The sequence below is a fragment of the Rhipicephalus sanguineus genome, chromosome 1 (genome assembly GCF_013339695.2).
Source record: "Rhipicephalus sanguineus isolate Rsan-2018 chromosome 1, BIME_Rsan_1.4, whole genome shotgun sequence".
Taxonomy (NCBI): domain Eukaryota; kingdom Metazoa; phylum Arthropoda; class Arachnida; order Ixodida; family Ixodidae; genus Rhipicephalus; species Rhipicephalus sanguineus.
In genome coordinates this window covers 119,496,707-119,518,119 of record NC_051176.1, presented here as the reverse complement: position 1 = coordinate 119,518,119, position 21,413 = coordinate 119,496,707, and the positions used below count along the sequence as shown (strand labels likewise).

Sequence of the window (21,413 nt, the reverse complement as noted above, 5' to 3'; positions counted from 1 at the left end):
GCGTTCATCGCAGAAAGAGCGTGTCCATAGTCAACGCGCGCCGTTCGCTCTCTCTCGCCACACGGCGAGCGCTGAGGCGGTGGCGCCCTCTCTTACGCTCAAGAAAATGGACCGTCCCGACAGCAGACGACAATGCGCGATGCACGCCGACACGCCGAGACCCTAAGGCGCTTCGCCCCAAAACACTTTTCGACGGCTCCAGTTAAGCTCCCGGCATCCTGTACACAAACCCTATACTCATGTGCAGAGACCCACAAGCACATGCTTGGTCGGGCGAAATGGAACAACCTTGTACGAGCGCCCCGCATGCAAGCAACCGGGTTCAGACACTTGGTTTTCACAACGCTGACGATTTCTCCTTGGTCTCGTGTCGTGCATACAACATCGTGGTACGAGGCCTGCATTTCCGAAAAACACAGCGACAAATGTCCGTGGTGCGCGACTACACCCTGACACTCGAACACATGACCCACCAGTGCACACAGCGTCCGGCAGACGCCGTCTCGCTGATAATTAAGGACAGACTCGTAAATTGATCGCGGGTGGCGTGACTCTGGACTTGAGAAGCCAATTGGCGACCCTTGACCAGGCCTGGCGAGCTGCAATAGCCAGTGGAGCCCTGGACGAGGGACTCCACCAACAGTAACCAAGGAGCCTTATTTTATCTATCTATCTATCTATCTATCTATCTATCTATCTATCTATCTATCTATCTATCTATCTATCTATCTATCTATCTATCTATCTATCTATCTATCTATCTATCTATCTATCTATCTAGCCGCCTACGTATTGGTGCTCTCGTGGTCGTCTCCTTAACTTGGTATATACCAAAATTGGCAGAGGAACACTTCAGTGTATGACAAACACGATTAGCAGGTCATGACATGAATAACGTGACTTCCCTGTCGCGTACGTCGTTAAGACCTTTCCATCAGTCACGTGTGGCACATATCCGCATTCAGCTGCCCGTAGTATGCGGGTATGCGCCACAGGTGATTCTCTGAAATAGCGCAACCAGTCTTCGTACTGGTCCCCTCTTTATTATTTTTTTTGTTTGTTCTGGGAGCAATAAAGATACCACCACCACCACCACAGTCTGTATCAACTCCGACTTTGTAAATCAACGCAACAGCGAGGAATCCGTGTAGCAGAAAATGCGGCGCCGGCGTCGTTGTGCGTGGAGGAAATATCCAGATGGAAGCAAAGAATAAAAATCCCGACTCGACCAGGAATCGAATCCAGGCATTCTGCATGGCAGTAAAGTTTTCTACCACAGAGCCATGCCAGTGCTTCAAACTGCCTTGGAAAAAGACTCTGTACAAGCGTTATGTCAGGACAACGCCAATTGCTGTTTGAGAGTTGGCTATCCGATTTATATCGATGTAATAAACAATACATATGTACACCTATGGCTCAGCTACAGCAAGCTACAGCTCAGCAAGCTGTAGCTTGCTGAGCTGTAGAGCAATTCAATCCTGCCTGCATTTTATACACTTGCTGGGCAAGAAGTCGGAATTGCCAGTCCTTGCCTAAGGGTCTCATTGGAGGGGTCGTAACTGTTAGTGCAACGACATTATGCAACATGTTTTCAATGATTATGAAAGCTGATGTGGAGGAGAATAAGTGGACAAAGTTTAAGAAATAAAAAAAATGTTTTTTTTTTATTGTCGTCAGTAGTTTTCATTGTCAGGTGTTTTCTTTAACTTAGCCCGATCATATCTCTTTACTGAAAAGCTATATAAATATAAGATTCGGCAGTGTGGTAGATAAGCATGCGAAGAACGTAATGCACAATTTTTGTCGCTCTGCTACAAGGATTTTTCGAAATAAAGACCTTCAAAGTAAAGAAAATAACGTTTCCTGGGCCAATTTTGAGGTTTTTGTATAAGAACATCTACACTACACATCAAAACTAAAAATACCTGAGCAGAAGCATAAGCATGCATATATTTAGTTAAAGAAATTTCAGCTACCTAAGTGTAATATATTTTGTGCAATTCATAACGAAAGTTGGCCAAAACAGCAGAGCGGATGAGCGCTCCGCTCCACCTCTTCGTCATTATTGATTTCCTGTGCTTCGAAAAAAATTTTGGCGGCAAAACAAATTGCGGATCTCTTCTTTCCACTCATCAGGCAATAATATATAAAATTTTGAAATAAGTTTGAGAGGTCGACCAGCCATCGATTGTTCGATCTTACGTGGAATCACCCTGCACATCATCGCACCGTTGCGTGCACTTTGTAGCGATAAGACTGACGCCTCTGCTCTAACGTGAGCGCCGACGTTACGCCGCACCATGGGCTACCCTCTTGGCGCTAGTGTACTCGGCGAGCCTGGTAAGCCCACGATATGCGCACAACTACTCAATTTATACGAAAGACGTCGGTCCACAGTAAAAAATTCGGCGTATATAGGCTTTTCCACGCTGACTGCTTCGCATTGCATTGATTCCCGGGATCTGCCGGATTTTTTCTCTCTGCGCCAGTAGAGTTGCTCTTTGGCAAATTAGTTCTGCGGAACCACGAAGAACTGATTATAACTCTCATAGTCAAGTGTTGATCGACCCCGCTGGAACACGCCGACCGACACGCTGGTTACGACGGGCACCGTCGCGTGCCGGAGCATTCCACTCTTCTCGAAAGGACGGTTGCTTGGGCTAGTTGGTGATTGAGCATCGCCATATTTGCACAGCGCAAAATGAACGAGGACGGAGAGAGTACACAACACAGGCGCTGACTTCAACTGAAGTTGTAGTCAGGCGCCTGTGTTGTGTACTCTCTTCGTCCTCGTTCATTTTGCGCTGTGCAAATATGGAGATCCTCGACTTAACTGCTCTCTGCTCTCGAATGCCTACGTTGCGTCGGATGTTAAAGTAGCATTTTGGGGGGTTCTTGGAGTCGTCAGCGTGCCCGGTACGCTCACATCACGCACACAGCTACTCGGTTTACAAAGCACGTCGGTCCACCTCTTAACTCTTGGCTCAACGTCCGAAAATGCACGGCATACATAGTCGGCTCCTCGTATACTCCTTCGCATGACATCGATTCCGGCAGTGCGTGTGATCAGCCGGAATTTCTTTATATCTAAGTGTTCAAAGTGAAGAAGAGCATAGGACAAACACGTGCCATGCAATCAAAACTCAATTCTACACGATGCTCTCACTTACCCGCTCCTAATTTAAATAGACGACATAGTCTGTCGAAAAGTGGCATCAACGTGAGCTGTACCATGCAAGTGCCTCTGTTGTCAAAATTATTTGACCCATTCGTGAAGCAAGAAGCCCATGTTTGAAACAGAGAGAAACAATGTCGTCATTGAATCTATGTTGGTGTAGTGTAGCATACGGTATAACGCGATATTCTACTGAAGAAAAAAAAATACATATTGGTAGTCCTGAGAGTCAGTGTTCTGTAGGGTTCGCAATACTGTTTGATAGAGGAAATCCCTAGATGCTGCCCAAATAGCGTTCTCACTGTATATTAGTTGTTTGTACTCTTCCACTAAGTATCATCACATAATTGGTACGAGCAGCAAGGAGTAGTCCTGACTTGGCAAAAAAAACCTGCAAAGTGGGCGCGTTATCATGAAACGCCATCATTACAATCAGCCTGTTTACACTGAAGGCTTTTTTTATGCATTTGGCTACAATTCAGAACAATAACATGCAGAACGAAATTTACGCACGTTATCAACTTGAACAGCGTCGGCAGCAGGCCGAGGTGCACCACCGCGAGAAACTTTGGTGTATAGCCTACATGATGTACATACGTACTTAGCAAAGCTGGCAATTTCAAGTGAACACTACAAAGCGCACTCTTAGCGAGTGAAGGATGCTCATGAAACAATGTTTAGCCTACGTGTTCGTTGAATTGTAATTGTCGATGGCAGTAGCCCCCTGAAGGTCCACGTCAATGAATGCTTCGATATACTCACGAGTCAGCAAAGGCGGAGAACAGCGGGTGCTGGTGCATGCCTCGCAATGGCAGTGACGCAGCGGCCGCGGCGGCGAAAGACGACAAAGCGTCCTTGAAGAACGGATGCTGCTGCTCCATGACGGACGAGACGGACGAGGGCACCGAGGACAAGCGGGACGCGGCACTCAGAGGCGGTGGCAGCAGCGACAGCGGGGCCCTACCCGCGGCTGCCGCAGCTGCTAGCAGTGGCGACGAATTCATGGCGGCCTCGTGAGCCTTGGCGAACGCCTCCAGCCGCGACTGGTCGGCCGCGAGTCGCGACGGGTCGAGCAAAGAAGGCGCCGCGCCGCCGCCGCCGCCGCCGCCATTGGTCGTGGAGGAGGCGGCGGCAGCCGCGCTTCCGGCCGAGTCTGATTGCGCCGACGCCTGAGACTCGTCGTCGTCCTCGTCGTGCATGGCCAGCGAAGAGCTGCGAAAAGGGAGGAAATCTGTATATGCCCCGCGCTTTAACGGCTCCTCAATTCAGTACTGTATATAAACGAACAGTAACGCGAGCTCCGGACTCCTCAGATAGACTCCAGTGTGACCTGGAAAATCAGCCAAGCATTCCCGGCAAACTCGTGGAATGTCCTGAGCAATTCTACGGAATTTTTTCGCCATCTGAGGAGTCGTGCAACCTAGGCGCAGCAGAAGACCCACTCTTCCCGCAGAACTCTCCATTGGCAAACAGAACATGTATGCTACACCTAGCTATTGTGACCTTACGAGGTGGCTTTTACTGGGTGCTGCAACTTTTCTTCCTACCAGTGCAGTGCAGATCTGAGAACGTCACTGGCACATGTTGCAGTATGGGGCACGAAACGAGCCCGGCAGAAAAGCGCCGACGTTTCTCACCACACAACGCACGATCCTCGCAACAGTTGTTTGCAGTTAACTAAAAAGGATAACATGCTGGCGGTATTGGTACGTTGAGATGTGTGCGCGACACGGCTATATGGAGGTTCGCGCAGAGAGTGTTGGTGCGGAACTTAGGGCGAATTCAGACCGGCGACTCTGTGGTTTGGGTTGGGTTGACAAACCTGGTTGTGTGGTTTGGGATTCTCGGTGTGTTAAAGGGGCCCTGCAACACCTTTCTTAGTTATATTCGAATAGTCTCAATATTGACGTATGACTCTTCACGAGTCATATGCCGCAAAAATTTTTCGAATCCGTCAAGTCTAAGCGGTGTTACCAAATTATAGAGATCACGTTCCGCAGCTTTCTCCCTCAACTCAACGGCGCGAGCGCGCGGAGACCTAGGCACCGAGTCGAGGGAGGGAGCGCAGACGAGCGAGGCTCCGCCCAAGAGCGCCGGCGGAAATTTTTTCTTCATTTTTTTCTCTCTGACGTCTGGGCGCAACCACGTGGTCTGTGCCGCCACTTCCGGTCGGCTTGCGTCGTTCTCGTCGAGCGGAGTCGATCGCACTGTTAGCACTGTGTATCGCGCGTGCTTGAAAACTGCGCGTCGGTTTGGTAATGTTGGGTGTGCACCTCGAACGCCGTAGTGTTTTCATCGCTTTGCCAACCATGGAAGCAAACCTGCGCGCTCGTTTGGAACGAATGACAGCCGAGATCGGTTTCGGCCCATACTCCGATAAACCGCCTCGTAAGACGGCACTGGCAGACGACCCCGAAGCGCCGCCATTACCGGACGCCAGCATTGTTATCGGAGACATGCTGCACGGCTGCCTCGGTCGGTCGTGAGAACGTGCCGACGATGCAGTTCCCAGCTGACGAGGCAACACTCGAACGGCTGCCACTTTCAACGGCAACCGGCGATGGTCAAAAGCACAGAAATATTCACGTTTTCGGCACTGCGCATGGCGAAGAAAACGGAACCACACAACTACGAGCAGACGAGCTGTCGGTGAGACCGGAAGTGCTAATATTAATGTTTGTTCGGTGTTTTTAACGCGATAACAGAATATAAACATACATATTATCTACTTATTGAACTCAAAGTTAACAACGAAAGTAATAATGAGGGTGTTATCGTGATTATAACATCAGCCAATGGTGGAACTGCCGACAATCGCGTCATATTTTGCGGACTAATACATCATTTGTCGAGAGAAGAGGGAGCGATTTTCAGCTGACTTTGAGAATTTATTGTAAATTCCGGGCCGTGCACATCGCTATAATATTTGGCTCGCGTGTTCTCGGGAGCCTCGACTACCGATCGGCAGCGCTTTTTGAGCATGCTCGAAAAGTGTTGCAGGGCCCCTTTAAAGAAAGCGCAGCACACGATGGTATCCTTTTCAGTGACATCATCATAGCTGTATGCCATGGTCGCATCATTCTCGCTTGCCGGCCTGAAAAGGTCCAAAAGAAGGTCTCGTACCTGCTGTGCACGCCGGGCTTGTCAATCCTTTCGCCAGAGGAGAGTGGACTCGGGGGTCCACCGTTGTCGCTACCCGTGGCCAGGTCGCCGCTCCCTGCTCCGCCGGCATCTGTTGCCGCGCCGCCGGAAGAGGCGCCGTCCGCTCCGGCCGCCGAGCGGTCTTTCTCTTCGCGTTCCTTGCGCAGCCGCTCGGCCTTGCGCCACTTGGCGCGTCGGTTTTGAAACCAGACCTACGATGAAACTTTCCCGTTACATTGCTGTCTAGCGACTTATGGAAAGGGATATCTCGTAATAAAATGGAAAACTCCTGTGGTTATTCCGACATTGAGAGAGAACGACTGCCTGGCCGAGTAAACTGGACTCATCCCGGAGACAGTAAATCGAAGTTGTTGATTCGATGGGCCCTATGCTGACGCCAGTAGGCGATGTCTGTCAGCCAAAGGATTTTATCGTGACTGGTAACGCGGGCCGATCGCGAAGTTATACGAAGCGGCACACAACTCATGCACCTCATATTGCAATAATGTCCACAGCGGAAGGACTGCCGAGAAGCGCTTGCTTGACCTTGATAACCACACTCCGATAGTTTTGGCGCATTTTTTAGAACAGCTTTGTGCCTGTTTCTTTTTTTTTTCAGTTCTCCGCATTCCTCGTAAAATATGGTACACTGAGATCTCATTTTTCATTTACATCACTTGTAAGAAACGCGGCCTATTTTTTGTGTGCAGCAACAACGCAATTTTGTACCAGACAAAAGTGAAGAGGACAAAATGCACATATGCCTGCACGTACCGCCGTCTAGATTGTCCGCACAAAATACTATATCTAGTCTATTTTCGCAGAGCGAATGCGCAAGACTTTTCGGGCAGTGATTTGGATGGGGAAAACCAAGTGATGCTCTTCGCTTTGGCCTTTAATTCAACATTACTGCCGGTCTCACTTGAAAAGGTTAACCTCGTGCGCCGAAGTGTGCAGATCATTTCAAACACTGCCAGATGTACTACGTAACCTGAATCCGTGTTCTGCGTAGCGTATATTTGCACTTTCCGTTCACAATGGCCTTCATCATTGGCACTAAAGAAGTCGCGTCTAATGTCACTACGACCGGCCGAGGTTGGCCACCCGGTGGAGATCATAAAGTGAAGAGAGTGTTTGCAAAAGATAGCCTCTGGGAACGTGTTTACGAAATATTTCATGCACTAGAGGGCTTCGTAAAAACAGACGAAGGCTCATTAATTTTTTACGGCAAAATTATAACAAGAATTGTTGAAATGGTCTGTAACAAAAAAAAAAAGAAAATGAATTCGATTCCTTGTGACCTTCGACGTATGGTGTGTGGAAAGGTGCTTCGAGACCCGTATATGCTGTAGCTGAAACTAGCTAGACAGCCGTTTACAAGCTTTTTTTCACGCGGACAAAGCGATATCAGTGTTTGACGCTCCTGTGTTTTACATGGGACCTTAACGTGTATATTTATACTAACGTGCGATGTCTAAGCTTCGGTATAGTACTCTGTTTCGAAACATGCCGGATGAAATTCCTTTCATTTAAGGCCCCAATTTCTAAATGCGTAAGTACTTTTGGAAAGTGCTTTTGATCATCAGCTATTTCGGCCTACTAATTATTATTTGATTACTCGCCTTATAATGATTAATCAAACCTTTCATTTAAACGAACCTATACGTTGAATACTTTAAGAAAGGGTACAAACTACAGCTCGATTGTGCACGACCAAACCAGTGCCTAGATTTAATGATTCCCTACAAAGTACAACAGGAGTTTGCATACTGGAAACGACTTCACGCGTTCATTTCTGTCACGGCATAAGACCGTGTGGTTGTATGAAGACAAATAAATCTTACTTAGCAAGAATCTGAAAGCAAAACTTTTTCTCTAGGTGAACATACTCGCATCTTTTATTTATGATAGTTACGCAGACAACTCTACGAGGCAATCGTACGCCAATATATAAGCTACGTAAAAGAATGCTTAGCAGACGATGAGGGTTACAGGATGTCTGGAGAGTATAAGTCACGCTCCGCAGCTATGCACCTGCAGTACTGCTGATTCGCGTATTGAAATTGAGTTTCACACGCGTAAGAAGAGACACACGCCTTGTAACTTAAAGCCTTCAGTGCACATCGGCGTCCCAAATCTCAGGCTTTCAAGGACGAACCTGTTCAGCAAGCTTTTTGTTATTGTCCGTTAGCAGTCATACTATACGTATACATACAGCGGGCACAATGTGTTGCTAGAGTTCCGCAGCGTTGGCAGATCGGGCATTCATGTCTGCTCTAACTACCTGGTCACTACAGCCAATATTATTATTCTCATAATGGTAAAAAAAAAAGCGGTACCTACTATATAGTACATCACTTCTGCACTGGGTCTTGACGCTTGCAAATGCGCCTTAGGGGCTGAGCGATGAAGTGGCATTTCGTGCCAGCTTTTGGTGCAGCTAGTTGGAGTGCAACTAGTGCAACTAGTTGAAGTCGTTCGCATCTATATTGACCCTCTATGTATGTAAGATTTATGCCAATGCTGGGGCGCACGAATACGCGCAGAAGCGACGGAGCGAAGGACAATCTATCGACTCTGTATAGCTGTAGGAGACGCAGCAGTATACTCCATGAAGCAAACGCGGCTGGAATAACCTGAGAGACTACGGTAACATTGAATCAGGAACGCTGTGGTTTTTAATTAAGTGGCTGCCCATTCGTCGCTGCTATAAGCGCCATCATGGGTGAAATGCGTGCGATCTTTATGTTTTAAATACACCACCAATCAGAGGCGTAACGCCAGTCGTACGGTCGTTTCCTTACGGTGGACGCCGGCCATCGGCACAGCCACCTTCAACAGCGCCAAAAGGAATCAGCGTTGGGGCGGCGTATATAATCGCTAATACCCCCACTCAATTCCCCACAGTAGCCCGAGTATCACGTTTAAATATTATCGAACGCGGAAGCGCGTTACACGGTCCTTGCGCGTCCCTATCCCTCAAGACGTATAAGGTCTCTAATCTTTGGCTGACTCTCATCCACCACTCGAAGGAAGGGCGAGGAAGTTTTGGGGCACGCTCTCTGCGTGAGGTCCTTTTCATTTGTGATTGTGCACGCACCGCGTGTACGGTTGAGAGCAGAGCAGCGTCAAGCAGGTCTGCGGCGGCGAAAGCAGCCGAAGCGGTTGCCACGGCTTCGGGCCGGGCGACTGCGGCGGCGTGTGATTTACGCGCGCGTCGGTCGGTGAGGGCTAAGTGAAACAAATGAGGCGGATTTTCTCCAGCGCGGCTTCTCTTGGCGGTCCAGCCAAAGCCAGGGCGGCCCCACGGCTTTCCCGCCATTGGACGGCCGACTCAATTAGCCCCCGCGTCGGCCGACCAAACCGCGCGCCAGGCTATGACCGTGCCGTCGCTTGGCCGCGGCTCCCGGGTCTATTATAAAGGAGCCCCCTCCCCCCCCCTCCCCTTTCTGCCACCATTCCCACCTTTCTTCGCGGCTCGAGTCAAGCGAAGGGTGCAGCGAATGCCCGCTTTGTTTAGCGGAATGCCAATCTGGCTGACTCTTCTTGCGGGCTTTGTTTCCTGATTTCGTTTTGTTTTTTTATTGTACGTTCAGCGCTTTTTCTTCGGCCGCTGTGCACTGCTCGCCAGTGTACTGCAGGTCGCTGGCTCAGTGCCGATGTGGTGGCTGCCTCGCAAAGACGGCAACGCGCTATCTGCGCCGTGCACAGCTATGCCCTTTCCCCTCCCCACGTGCAAACTGGACATACTCTAGTTAACCTCCATGCCATTTCCTGTATTCTCTCTCTATCTCTCTTTCGAGCGTATAGCGTTCAGAAACTGCGTGTTTGTCGAAAAAATTTTGTTAATAACAATGCGTTCTGGTGAGAAAGCATATTATGATTTAGCGGTTCGTTGGCGAATATCATTGACAGTTTTACTCGCGCTTTAACTGCCATCCACAATTTTTCAGCATCCTGTGACCGTCTTCCCCTCTTTTTCTTTCTTTTTTGGTATGACAGGCGATATGAATAAGTATAGCCTCGGAGGTCATGAACATGGCTGCAGAAGCATATACCTTTATATGAAAGGTTTCTCGGGAGCGCTGTCTCTCGGTCGACACGGGATCCAAGCAATCGATATCTCGACCCGACAATCAAGTCATAGAGCTGGTCTCGCGATCTGAGTTCAGTATACCGTCACCAGAGCACGACATGAATGATGCACTTCAACTAAACAGACGATGTGCAAAGCCTGAAATAATGCTTTTCCCCTCAATTAGATTAACCAATGAGGCGGACTTCAGGCTAGAATCTCGATTATGGGTTGCTGCATGTATGGGGCTGATGCCGCCATTTATGCTGTCCTCTGTTTCCCGCACCTTCATAGCTTTCGAAATGCGTGTCTAAGCGCTTACAGTGTCGCCATATAGTATAACGAGAAAGACGCCATACTGGCTAGGGCTAACCTATAGATGTGCCGGAAAGCTTTACTTACTGATATTTTCATAGCTTAGGCAGAAATCTTGCTAACCTGACGCACTTCAACTAAACAGACAATGCTGCAAAAATATTCGCGTATATACTGAGTAGGCTGCCCGAAAGAGCACCAAGCGTTCAGATGTGCAGCGACGATGCAGTACACCGTTTTACTGAAGCATTTTCGCTGCACAATTACATATATTTTCGTGTTTATACTATGTGGATATCTATGATGTTCAGAAATAACGTCATCTTACAGGGGGTTGATTCGTTGTACACGTTTACATGGCTGCTTATACCAGCTCGTTTCTACGGAATTATTTCAGCCGCAGTGATTTCACAGTATGCGTTTCTCATTGAACATTCGATGACCGCATAGTGTACAAACGTGCGATTTCGCCTTTAGTTATACTCGCATAGTTATGCGCTTATACATTTATGTCTTCCTGGGGTCTCATGCGTTTGTAAACAAAGCTTGCATCCCAAAATTCATGGCCCTTCCACTGCTTTGAAGATGAAAGCCGGCGAAGGTGGGACCATGGTCGGTCTGGTAGAGTGAATATTGCTATAGTGAATTTATATATTGTCATTATTGACTGTATCGAGCGAATAAACGGGCACACACTCAAAGACCCCGGTTTCACTCTTGCGCATGACTCATACCATTTCATCAGGGGCGTAGCCAAGGGGGGGGTTGGGGGGGTTCAAACCCCCCCCCGAAATTTTTCAGTTTTGCTTGCGTATATAGGCACGCACACATACAAACGCACGCACGAACATACATAAAGCATGGTTGAACCCCCCCCCCGAAAAAAATTTCTGGCTACGCCCCTGCATTTCATCAGCGGCGGCCAACGGCGGTCTCAAGATGAAAAGTACATAAGAAACGCCGTTGTTTCGAAAGTACAAAACAGGCAGGACGTTCGTTTCTAATGCAAGTGGTGTTGCCTTTGAGGCAAAATTATTGGCTTCATTCTGCAATGTCGGCGAAATCATACGTCTTTATGTTTACGCTATGCCCCTATTTTTGGCGCAAAAACCTTAAATTAGTCGAGTTATTCGGTTCGCCAAAAATTGTTGTTCTAGGCGTCCTTTGTCCGCGGACGCGATTGGCCGGAACCTAGCCATATGAAACTTCGCTTTAATAACAGGTACCATGAGTTTGCCTGTCGTTGCCAGAGTACGTAAGCATGTCCAGAACAAGGCGTTTTTTTTTTAACACTACAGCTCCCCTTCTTGTATACCAGTCCTTCATTCGTCTACAGACTGGCATCTGCTTCTAGACGTGCCAACGGCATAATCAATAAAACGCTCCCCTACCTGGACCCTGGCCTCGGTGAGGTTTATCTTCATGGCGAGGTCCTCTCGCGTGAACACGTCCGGGTAGTGGGTCTGAGCAAACGCCTTCTCCAGCTCCTCCAGCTGCCCAAGAATGAGGAGGAGGAGGCGTACGTATTAGCATATCACCATAGTCTGCAGTGACTTAGTTTATGTCATCAATATAAGGCATGTTATAAAGAGCAGCCACTGACAAAAAGTTTCGGAATACATTATTCGCATGCCTGTCTTGGCAGCCCAGCTAAAGCGAGAAGTTTCATTTTGTTTTGTTTTGTTTATTTTTAATAGAACATAAGAGCAGTGGGTACGCTAGGCGCGCCTCCCAAACTTATTCTTACAAAGAAACATAAGCTAGGGTGTTGGTACGCGAACGTTTATGCCGACAACGACGAGTGGACAGTCCGTCGTGTACGTCTTGTGGCTCCTGTGAGGCACTTGAACACCACATCTTAGAGTGTCCCGCATTCGTTACGCAGTGGGCCCTGCTAATTATTGAACAAAAACTCATTGGACTAAAGTGTTTGACCCTTGACGATTGCCTGTTTCCAGGCGACCAGGCCTATCGAGCCTTGCTAACTTTCACAAACAAAACGGATTCGGCCTCGTGTTTATAGACATTTTTCCGTGTTACTATTTATTTTTGTCGCCGTCTACGCTATTTGTTTACTTTCCTATTTTCTTTCCTCTCCATTTCCTCGTATACTTTCATTTCATCTATCTATTTCTTCCTCACGAAGGAGCAGGCAGGTGTTGACCCCTCTCGGTGGCAGTCGTCACCTTGCTCCCTCCCTATTTCCTCTGTCCTTGTGTGTTTGTGGGTACACATCAAACAATAATAATAACAACTCTTTCTTCTTTTTTTTTTTACAAAACAGCCGTTCTGACGAAGACTAGTAAGGTGTTCTCTAAAAGATACAGAAACGCACGCCCCGTACGCACCACTTCGAGGTCTTTCAGAAGAAAAAAGAAAGGGAAAGCAAGCAGCATTGGCACGGCATCTGGGCATTTGAAAGGCTCGTTGCTCACCTGTTGGACGGTAAACGTCGTCCTGTTCCTTCGCTGCTTTCTCCGCACGAAGGCATCTTCGTGAAGCTCCGACTGGTATCCATAGCTACCATCTGGGGGAAAAGAAAGTAATAACGGCTCAACGATTCATCTGGTCTCATAATCACTGGGTATCGAAGTAAACGCACGTAGGTGCACGCGAGCATGCATGCAAAGCATTCTATTTGCATTGTGTGTGTATGTATGTATGTATGTATGTATGTATGTATGTATGTATGTATGTATGTATGTATGTATGTATGTATGTATGTATGTATGTATGTATGTATGTATCTCTCCAAATTTTCGACGGTACGAAACCTTACTTTTTACGAGAAACTGCGTACGTTAATCGAGCTCTTCTGTACTCCTTTGTGAGCGCAGTGTTGTGTCCCTTTCTGATGTTCATCTATAGCTTTCGTGATATGAGAGTTTACAATAACGACCTGTAAGAGTCAAAGTAAGTTAGATGTAGCATTCAATTAACTGTTTCACGAATGTCCTCCTTGAAATGTATTGTAATATATGCGTTGCACGTTCATAATTTACAAGCATTGTGCGTATGTTTACATTGAATTTAATTGCAGCGTTTCAAGAAAGCTTCGCTGAACCCTTTATCAGGCGCGAAAAATCTAGCCATGGTTTCTGCTCTACTTTTTTCCAAACGAATTGTACCACATGTGGGAACCCCCAAACAATTATTATTCCTTGCAAAAGAATGTCATCTGAAAAACGAGTGGGACAACGCCTGTCCCACAGGCCACTTGAGGCTGTTATGACCGGCAGTCGGTGGCGACGCGCTGACCTTGAGAATGGGCGAGCGATGCGTTCTCACACTGCTAGAACACCTGCATCCATCGCAGAAACGGACTCGGTACGCGAAGCGACCGACAAAGGAAGAGTCTCGGCCTCAAAGTCGGGGACGGCAGAGCCGGAGACAATGGGCCACCTGGGTTTGGCTTGGTGTGCTGCCGAAACGACCTGACCTGTATGTTTTGACAGGAGTCGCCGCAGACCCTTTTCTGCCCTTCGGGGGAGAGTCCTAGGAACAAGCCTGAGGAACCTGTCGCCTTGCTTCCCCCACAAGCGTGCCGTCGACCACCTGACCCTTGCTGTTTCAAGAGTGCAACGACCCCTCAGCGACAGTGAAATGAACTGTGCCATGGTGGGTGGGGTCGTGTGTGTGATTGATGGTCATCAAGAAGGAGGAGCCAGCCTGAGGGGTTAAAACGACGGTGCTAAGTGAGAAATGGGGCTCTGAGCCCTCGGTAACAGGCTCATCCAATTCGCTCGTCGCTGAACTCTGACCTTGTCACGATGTAATTGAGTGTACGAAAAGTGCCAGTAAACTTGTTATGGTTTTCCCAACTTGCTAGCAGCATTTCCTCAACCCGGAGACTCGACTACGCTACCAAGCGGAGTCTGGGTACGACGCTGCCCTATTGTAGCAACAACCTGGTTGCCGAGGAGGGACGGATTTAAATACCGGTCGCAACAACTGGTTGCAGCGGTGGGATGGATCCAGATACCCAGACACGACAAGGCCATGATCCAAGGTGCAACACACGCTGTCCCTCTGCCCATATAGGGCTTCAGCTTGTCAGTCTGTGACATGATTATAGCTGCACACGAAGGGACTGAAAGCAAGCAACGCAAAGAGGCACTTGCCAGGCTCTACAAATAAGCTTTGTGCGTTTTCCTTCGAAGTTTTCGAGCACCATCAGCACTTTTTGAGCGTAGTCGTGACGCATGCGGTGAACTCCTTGCCCTCGTGCAACACGGTCATGCAATGTAACTCGTGCAACACGCTCTGGCAAATTGTTTCAGTCTTTCGGTGATCTATTGAAGCATAAAATTGAACGAGATATAGCTAAATTGAAGAGAAACCTCGTTTAACGTTGATTCACACACGCACGTTAGATATGCCGTTTTTTTTTTTCTTCGGAGCTTTGAGCACGATGTTGAAAGGAACCCTGCCGACCCCTGATGTGTTTAGCCAGTAAAGCGAAGAAGCGAAAAATTCTGCGTGCGCCAGCAATCACTGCCGGCATTAGTATTCTCTGCCGCGTGTGAGGCATGACCGTTGATGGAACCTCAGATGAATTCATCAGAACGGTGATATAATACACAGAGACCTTTCTACAGCGTTGCCAAGTGATAAAGGATACTTAAATTACTGCCACGCCATGGTAGGCTTTTAAATGGCGCGTGCGAATGCGAGAAGTCAATAATGGCCAAACGCCGTTATGAAAGCATTCAGGTGACACCAGTAGGTGCGCCTGACGCTGGCCTATGTCACCCATTGTCTTTTTAATCGGTTGTCGTGGCGGCAACATGTGCTGTGAGTTGCCAATGGGCCGAACCCAAGTGGTGGCGACGTGTGTTTCCATTCATCGCCTCTTGTAGCTTTTCGCCGTCTGTTTAAGCCTCTCCAACATTTGAAAGGGCCTATAAGCAACCTCCGAATGTACAAAGAACGAGCGCCTTGTTCTCTCCCGGCGTCTCCCACTTTTTCGGCACAATTCGTGACGTCATGAGTATGTTAACGTGACGTCATGAGGAAATAAGCTCTCTATTGGTTCATATACGAGGGATATCAATTGGGAATTGTCTCCTACCCTATTTTGCCATGCAGTCGCACGCCCGTTCCGCCTTGTCTTCCGTGACTATCGTGCGCGATCAACTGATTTCACTTCATTTTAACGCGATAGCGTTAAAGAGCTCGTTTCGCAGAAATTCCGGTGTCGGCGTTGGCATCGACGTCGGTTTCGGCGTCGTTGGTTGTGAGCGAAAAATAATAACCCTGTCCGTGACAGAAAAATCGAGATGCAAATAAAATCGTTAACAAAAATCTTCGGGTTCGAGTGTGAATCGAACTCACGCCGTCTGCGCGGCAAGCAGATGTTCTACCACAGAGTCCCGCTATTTCTTGAGTCTGCCTCGGAAAACAAAAAAAAAACACTACACGAATGTCATGTAGTGGAGGGAATCTCCTGAACGTATGTAATATTGCGTGGCAGAAGCGTAGAAATGCGCCAGGCGTCAAGACATGTGACTTGCGCAACGAGTGGGTGTTTTAAAGGCCTACCCATTACAACCCTTACAAAGCTATATTTAGACAGCCCATAGACACTCTAAAAATTGGTTTATGCAGTCTATAGACTGCCTAAATGAATTTTTGTAAGGGAAAGCGCTCAGACATATTTAATCATCATCAGTAGCAGCAAAAGCATCAAAAGTGAGCAGCTGCGTAGGTTCGCGTGTTGCCTTACGGACGCGTAGTGGGCGCTTCGCTGATTCGCAAAAGGAATAATTGTGGCGTAGTGGGCACTTAACAAGTGTACTAGCGGTAGGCATTCTAGGATACTTCGAAACGGCCAACGTTACGCGCACAGTCGTTCGTTTCCTTACGGCACGGTTGAGGCATGCACCGAGAACCGAAGCCAGGCTAGTAATTGAGAAGGCGATGCGCACGGGGCCCGACTAGGCTAACGCGTTCTACTCTTGAAGGCGAAGCTCAAGCGTCCTCCAGGTTTTTGTGTGTTTTCGAGTGTGCAAGTGGAGATAACAGCGTTAGCCGAAAAACGCGAAATAGTTGATAGGCTCAACGCTTAGCGCTGACATTGTCCACGTGTTTTATGAAGAAATAAGTGGCGAGGAGGAGGTAGCACCTGTGGCAAGGGCAGTGAAGGCGAGAAAGAAACCACTCTTTCGTCGTTGAACTCGGAGTCGTTTAGGGGTCCCTTAAGCAGTGTTTTAAGCAGCAAAACGCATGGTGTGTACTACATTCACAGTCTGGCAAAGCCATGTTCTAGGGTGCGCTGAGCGTACGCGACTGGTTATACTCACGATGAATCTTGTATGCTTGATTTCTTCTAATAGCACTTGCCTACCGTAGGGATTGTGGGATATAAAGCGATATTTATAAATTTAGAGGTACAAGGAATAAAGAAATGTTGGGGAAAAAAACACGACTAAACATAGTATACAGGACTATTTCAAATAGCAATGAAGCACAGAACTTTTAACGAGACCCATAACGACAAAAAAAAAAAAAAACGCGCAGGTTACACACGTGTTGCACGTCTTCCTGCGCCCGCGGTGGTCGCTTAGCGTGTATAGGGTGTCGCGGTGCCCACGGCGGCCGCATTTCAATGGGGACGAAATGCAAAGAACACCAGTGTGCTTAGATTTAGGTGCACATTAAATAACCCTATGGTGGTCTAAATTAATCCGGAGTCATCCACTACGGCGTGCATCATAATCATATCGTGGCTTTGGCCCGTAAAACCCCAAAAATTATCATTTTTACGCGTTCCTGCCCACCGCACCCATCCGCTCGCCATTCTTCCCCCCACAACCATGGAACACCACCTTCGTGACTTCGCTGCGCCGACGTCTCACAAAGTGTGCCTACACATGAACTGCTGTCTGCATTTCAACGTATCTTGTGTACGGTTTTATCTCATCTTGCTGGTAGCTCGCGGTGTCACTACGCACGATTTTTTTTTTTAGCGGAACCCTTTCGACTGTCACGGTAAGCGGTGAGTTACTGTGGGCCAAAATTATTTCTTGAACGTGTATACATTATAGACTTATTTAATTGTGGTTGATTTGTGTGCTTGCTCCCACATGCGTCAGAGCCTGTGTTCACAGAAACGTCTTACGCCAGAATTGTTATAAGGCGAATTGTTATAATTCCATCCACTCCTGACGCTGGCCTTATTAGCGAAACAGGTTGCCCAGTTCCATAGCATAAAGCACTTACGAACTGTCTCATTTTATATATATCTAATCTATCTATTATATATATATATATATATATATATATATATATATATATATATATATATATATATATATATATATCACGAGGCACTTAGTCTATGCGTAACTGTTCTGTCGATGTTCTACAGTAGCCACGCTTTTGTGAGAATTTGTGGACTCAAACACGTAAAAATGCGCCGCGTATGTGGTGCTCAGTTGTTTGTATGAATCATCGTGCGGGGGATTGTGCCGTAATCCTGACTCGCAATACTCTTAGCGGTTTATGTTGGAATAAACTTTTTTTTTCTTAACCCGGTGCAGTGTGCGAACGTAAACATATTGCCTCACATGAAAGTTGTGTACTTTGTGCTTCGCTTTGACAAAGACATTGCTTGAGATTACACGTTGCGTGGGCTCAAGGTAAAAATAATTTTCCATATTATATTTACGCTATAGCGGTACAAACAGGAGTAAAGTGCCTCAGACGGGCTGGCCGACGTTTAGATAGGGTGACCTATCCTTGTCAAAGGCGTTTTGTCACCCCTAGCATGTTAGGTTGATGTAACATATAATAAACCACTGTACTAAGGTTTCGCATCACATTGTCGGCAACGTCTGCAGAGGAACTGCACAATATTTTTTTTTGTCACTTGACGAGATTGTAGCCGGAAACGACGACGTCGGTAATGTGCATAATAATGAAAATACAGAAAAAAAAGACGGTCGGACGCACCAAATCCATCTTCGAACTCTCAACTCCTGCTGCAGTGAAGAAGCACTATAATGCTGGGAATAACAGAGGGGACATTTTATAGCAAACACTTTCGGAAGTGATTATATATCCGAAACACTGGTCGGAGCAACCGAATACCTGATACGAGTACCGTGTTCACAAATAGTTCGCATATCGAAAAGCACTGGTCAATCAGCACACCATATATATATATATATATATATATATATATATATATATATATATATATATATATATATATATATATATAATATATATATATATATATATATATATATACAAACTGCACACGTTTCGAGGGATGGGGAGGGGTTGAATCCCCAAACGAGGTACGCAAAAACACGTACAATGAACTCCTATTGGACCTTTAAGGTGTTTGACCACTTGCCCACGCTCGCCAACAGTACTGTGTTTGTTCATCAGGGAACCGGCTGATTAGAAAAAACGAATAAATGAAAATAAAACAAAAACCCTGGATAATGTAAGCTTGGACGCCCTATATATAGCAATATCATCTTAACAGGCGCATAGATGTCGAACCTGTCCAGGAAGCAGGCGCATATAGTGTGGGCTGTCAATACATAATAAAAGAAGGCCCGTGAAACAATTGCTAAAGATTTTAATTTGTGAGGACGTGGTGGCAAGAACGAAATCGCATTAGACGAACTCGGATCATAATGGCTGTAGCTCTATTTTGTGGACAGTATGTTTAAGGCAAAGAAAATGAACAGGAGAATATATACACCCGCACGTAAAAAAAAAAAGAAAAAAGCCATGGAATTAGCAGCGCCCGTATTCAGAAAAGGCTGATATTGTTGCTAGAATTGTTCGTTGAAGAAAATTTCAACCAATCCTTATATTGCACATAATATTAGCAGATGGAGTCGGCCATTGGCAAACAACATTTTCGTAGCACATAAGGCTTTGTGAATGCTTTGTGAATTAATGCACAGAGACCAAAATTCACACAGCTTTTTGCTCGTAAATGCTCATTCGTAAATGTTTGTAGGTTAAACTGGCGCAAAGCACGGTGGCGTAAAGAATTTTATGCCCGTGTCAAGTCATTCGAAAAGGGCTACAAGACAGGCTTCTCCAGAAGTCAACGTGCCGCATTGTGAGCGACGCAACGCGTCTCCATGTGTAGGAGCTTTCCGGCTGAGCGTCGTAGGCTTCTTTGGGTTGATGAAGGGATCGAAATCAATTGAGCTTAAGTGACCGCGCGGATGCTCCCGTAGTTCGACATCATTTTGAAAACTTTTGCATTCAACGTATCTGCTGATTGTGTCGCATTCACAAGGCCGGCCATTTTTCCTCTCATATGTATGCCATCATGACTTCAGCGCAACAGTCAGCCGGGTCATCATGAAAGCCCGGAGATTCTTCTCTTGCATTTCGATTCCGCCATCAAAGTGACCCACCAGACACGTCGTAAGCATCAAATAAACATTGCCAGAAAGATTCCCCCCTCGCCCCTCAAGAACGTCTAACGCTGTGTCGATTCTTCGAGTTAGATTTCAGAGAAACGGTAGGAGCGAATAAGAACGATTGACCAAGCCAACGAAAGCTTCACTAGATAAATATATGGGAAATGAAACATGGAGTTGAAATATTTTGCTTTCATCTTCGCGAGTCCTCCGCAATAAAAAAAATAATAATAAATAATAAGGTACGTGCGCAGTGGCGCGTTGGCGTCGGCGCGATTCGGGCAAGTCTGCGGTGTACAGGTATGCTCAGTCATGGAGCTGTCTATAAACCAGCGACGAGGGTCCGCGTGAACCGCTAAATAAATGAAATCCCGAACGAGTGGCAGCGTCTCCAAGCTATTCGTTGCTGTTATGTCCCTCTATTATGATTACTTTTTTCTCACACGTAATTCAATATCAGATGAGGAATGCACTTTGGTGAAAAGTGCGTCCTCGGAATCGAGAACAGAATACGAAAAAGACAACAAAAAGAAAGTAAAAAAGAAAAGGCGAGTTACCTGCGAGCTAGAGGGAAAAGCAGAAGGACGAAGAGAGGGGAAATGAAAGACGTGACGGCGAGGGTATGACATTACTTAAGTCTTTAAAGCGTCGCGTCGAACAAATTGGCTTTCCCAGTTATATAGCGTCGCTCGCCGCGCTGGGGCGCCAGTAACCGAACGCTACGGGAAGGAAGAGCGCGGCATTTCCAGTCACACTGGCGGCGCTTTCGATTCTCCCACCGCCCCTCTTTTCGCCGATGCCTCGGTGGTCTGATAGATAAAAGCAAAATAAACTTGAAGGAGACGGCAGTCGAAAAGAGTGGAATAAAATTTAAGGCGGGAAGAGAACGAAAACACACAGGGGGTGAGAGAGTTTAGAAAGTGGTAACACGAGAGGCGGGGCAGAGACGGAGGGCAGTGGCGTATAGCCGCGTGGAGTGCGAAAGAAGACGCTTTCGGGAGCTTGTCAATAAAATATCACTACGCGTTGTTGCTTTTCTTTCTTATTCTCTTTCTATCTCTGCAATTTGGTTTTACTTTCATTCTTTCATTTCTTATCCACGAGCGACCCTGGGATGGCAGCGTACAGCAAGGTCCTCCCGCTGGTTACAAGCGCGCGTCGCGCCGCCTCAATTCGCTGTCTTGCCTCTAGCTTTTGTCCTTTATGCCTGTTCTTTCTTTATTTTATGCTATTCCCTAGCGCCGTCCGCACGCGTTCCCCTTTTGATTGCCTTAAATTGATAGAGCCGCCGCGGTGGAAAGGGCGAGCG

At 47.1% G+C, this 21,413-nt stretch overlaps 1 protein-coding gene across 1 annotated transcript in view; it reads right to left on the bottom strand.

Annotated features, from left to right (window-relative positions):
- LOC119379068 (homeotic protein ocelliless) overlaps window positions 1-21,413 on the bottom strand; it is an 83,122-nt gene that overhangs the window by 3,596 nt on the left and 58,113 nt on the right. Inside the window, exons 3-6 of the mRNA XM_037648233.2 lie at window positions 13,142-13,233; window positions 12,098-12,199; window positions 6,299-6,528; window positions 3,938-4,387 (exon numbers count right to left, since the gene is read on the bottom strand). Of these exons, the coding sequence (XP_037504161.1) occupies window positions 3,938-4,387; window positions 6,299-6,528; window positions 12,098-12,199; window positions 13,142-13,233 (874 nt within the window). The remainder of the gene's footprint in view (window positions 1-3,937; window positions 4,388-6,298; window positions 6,529-12,097; window positions 12,200-13,141; window positions 13,234-21,413) is intronic.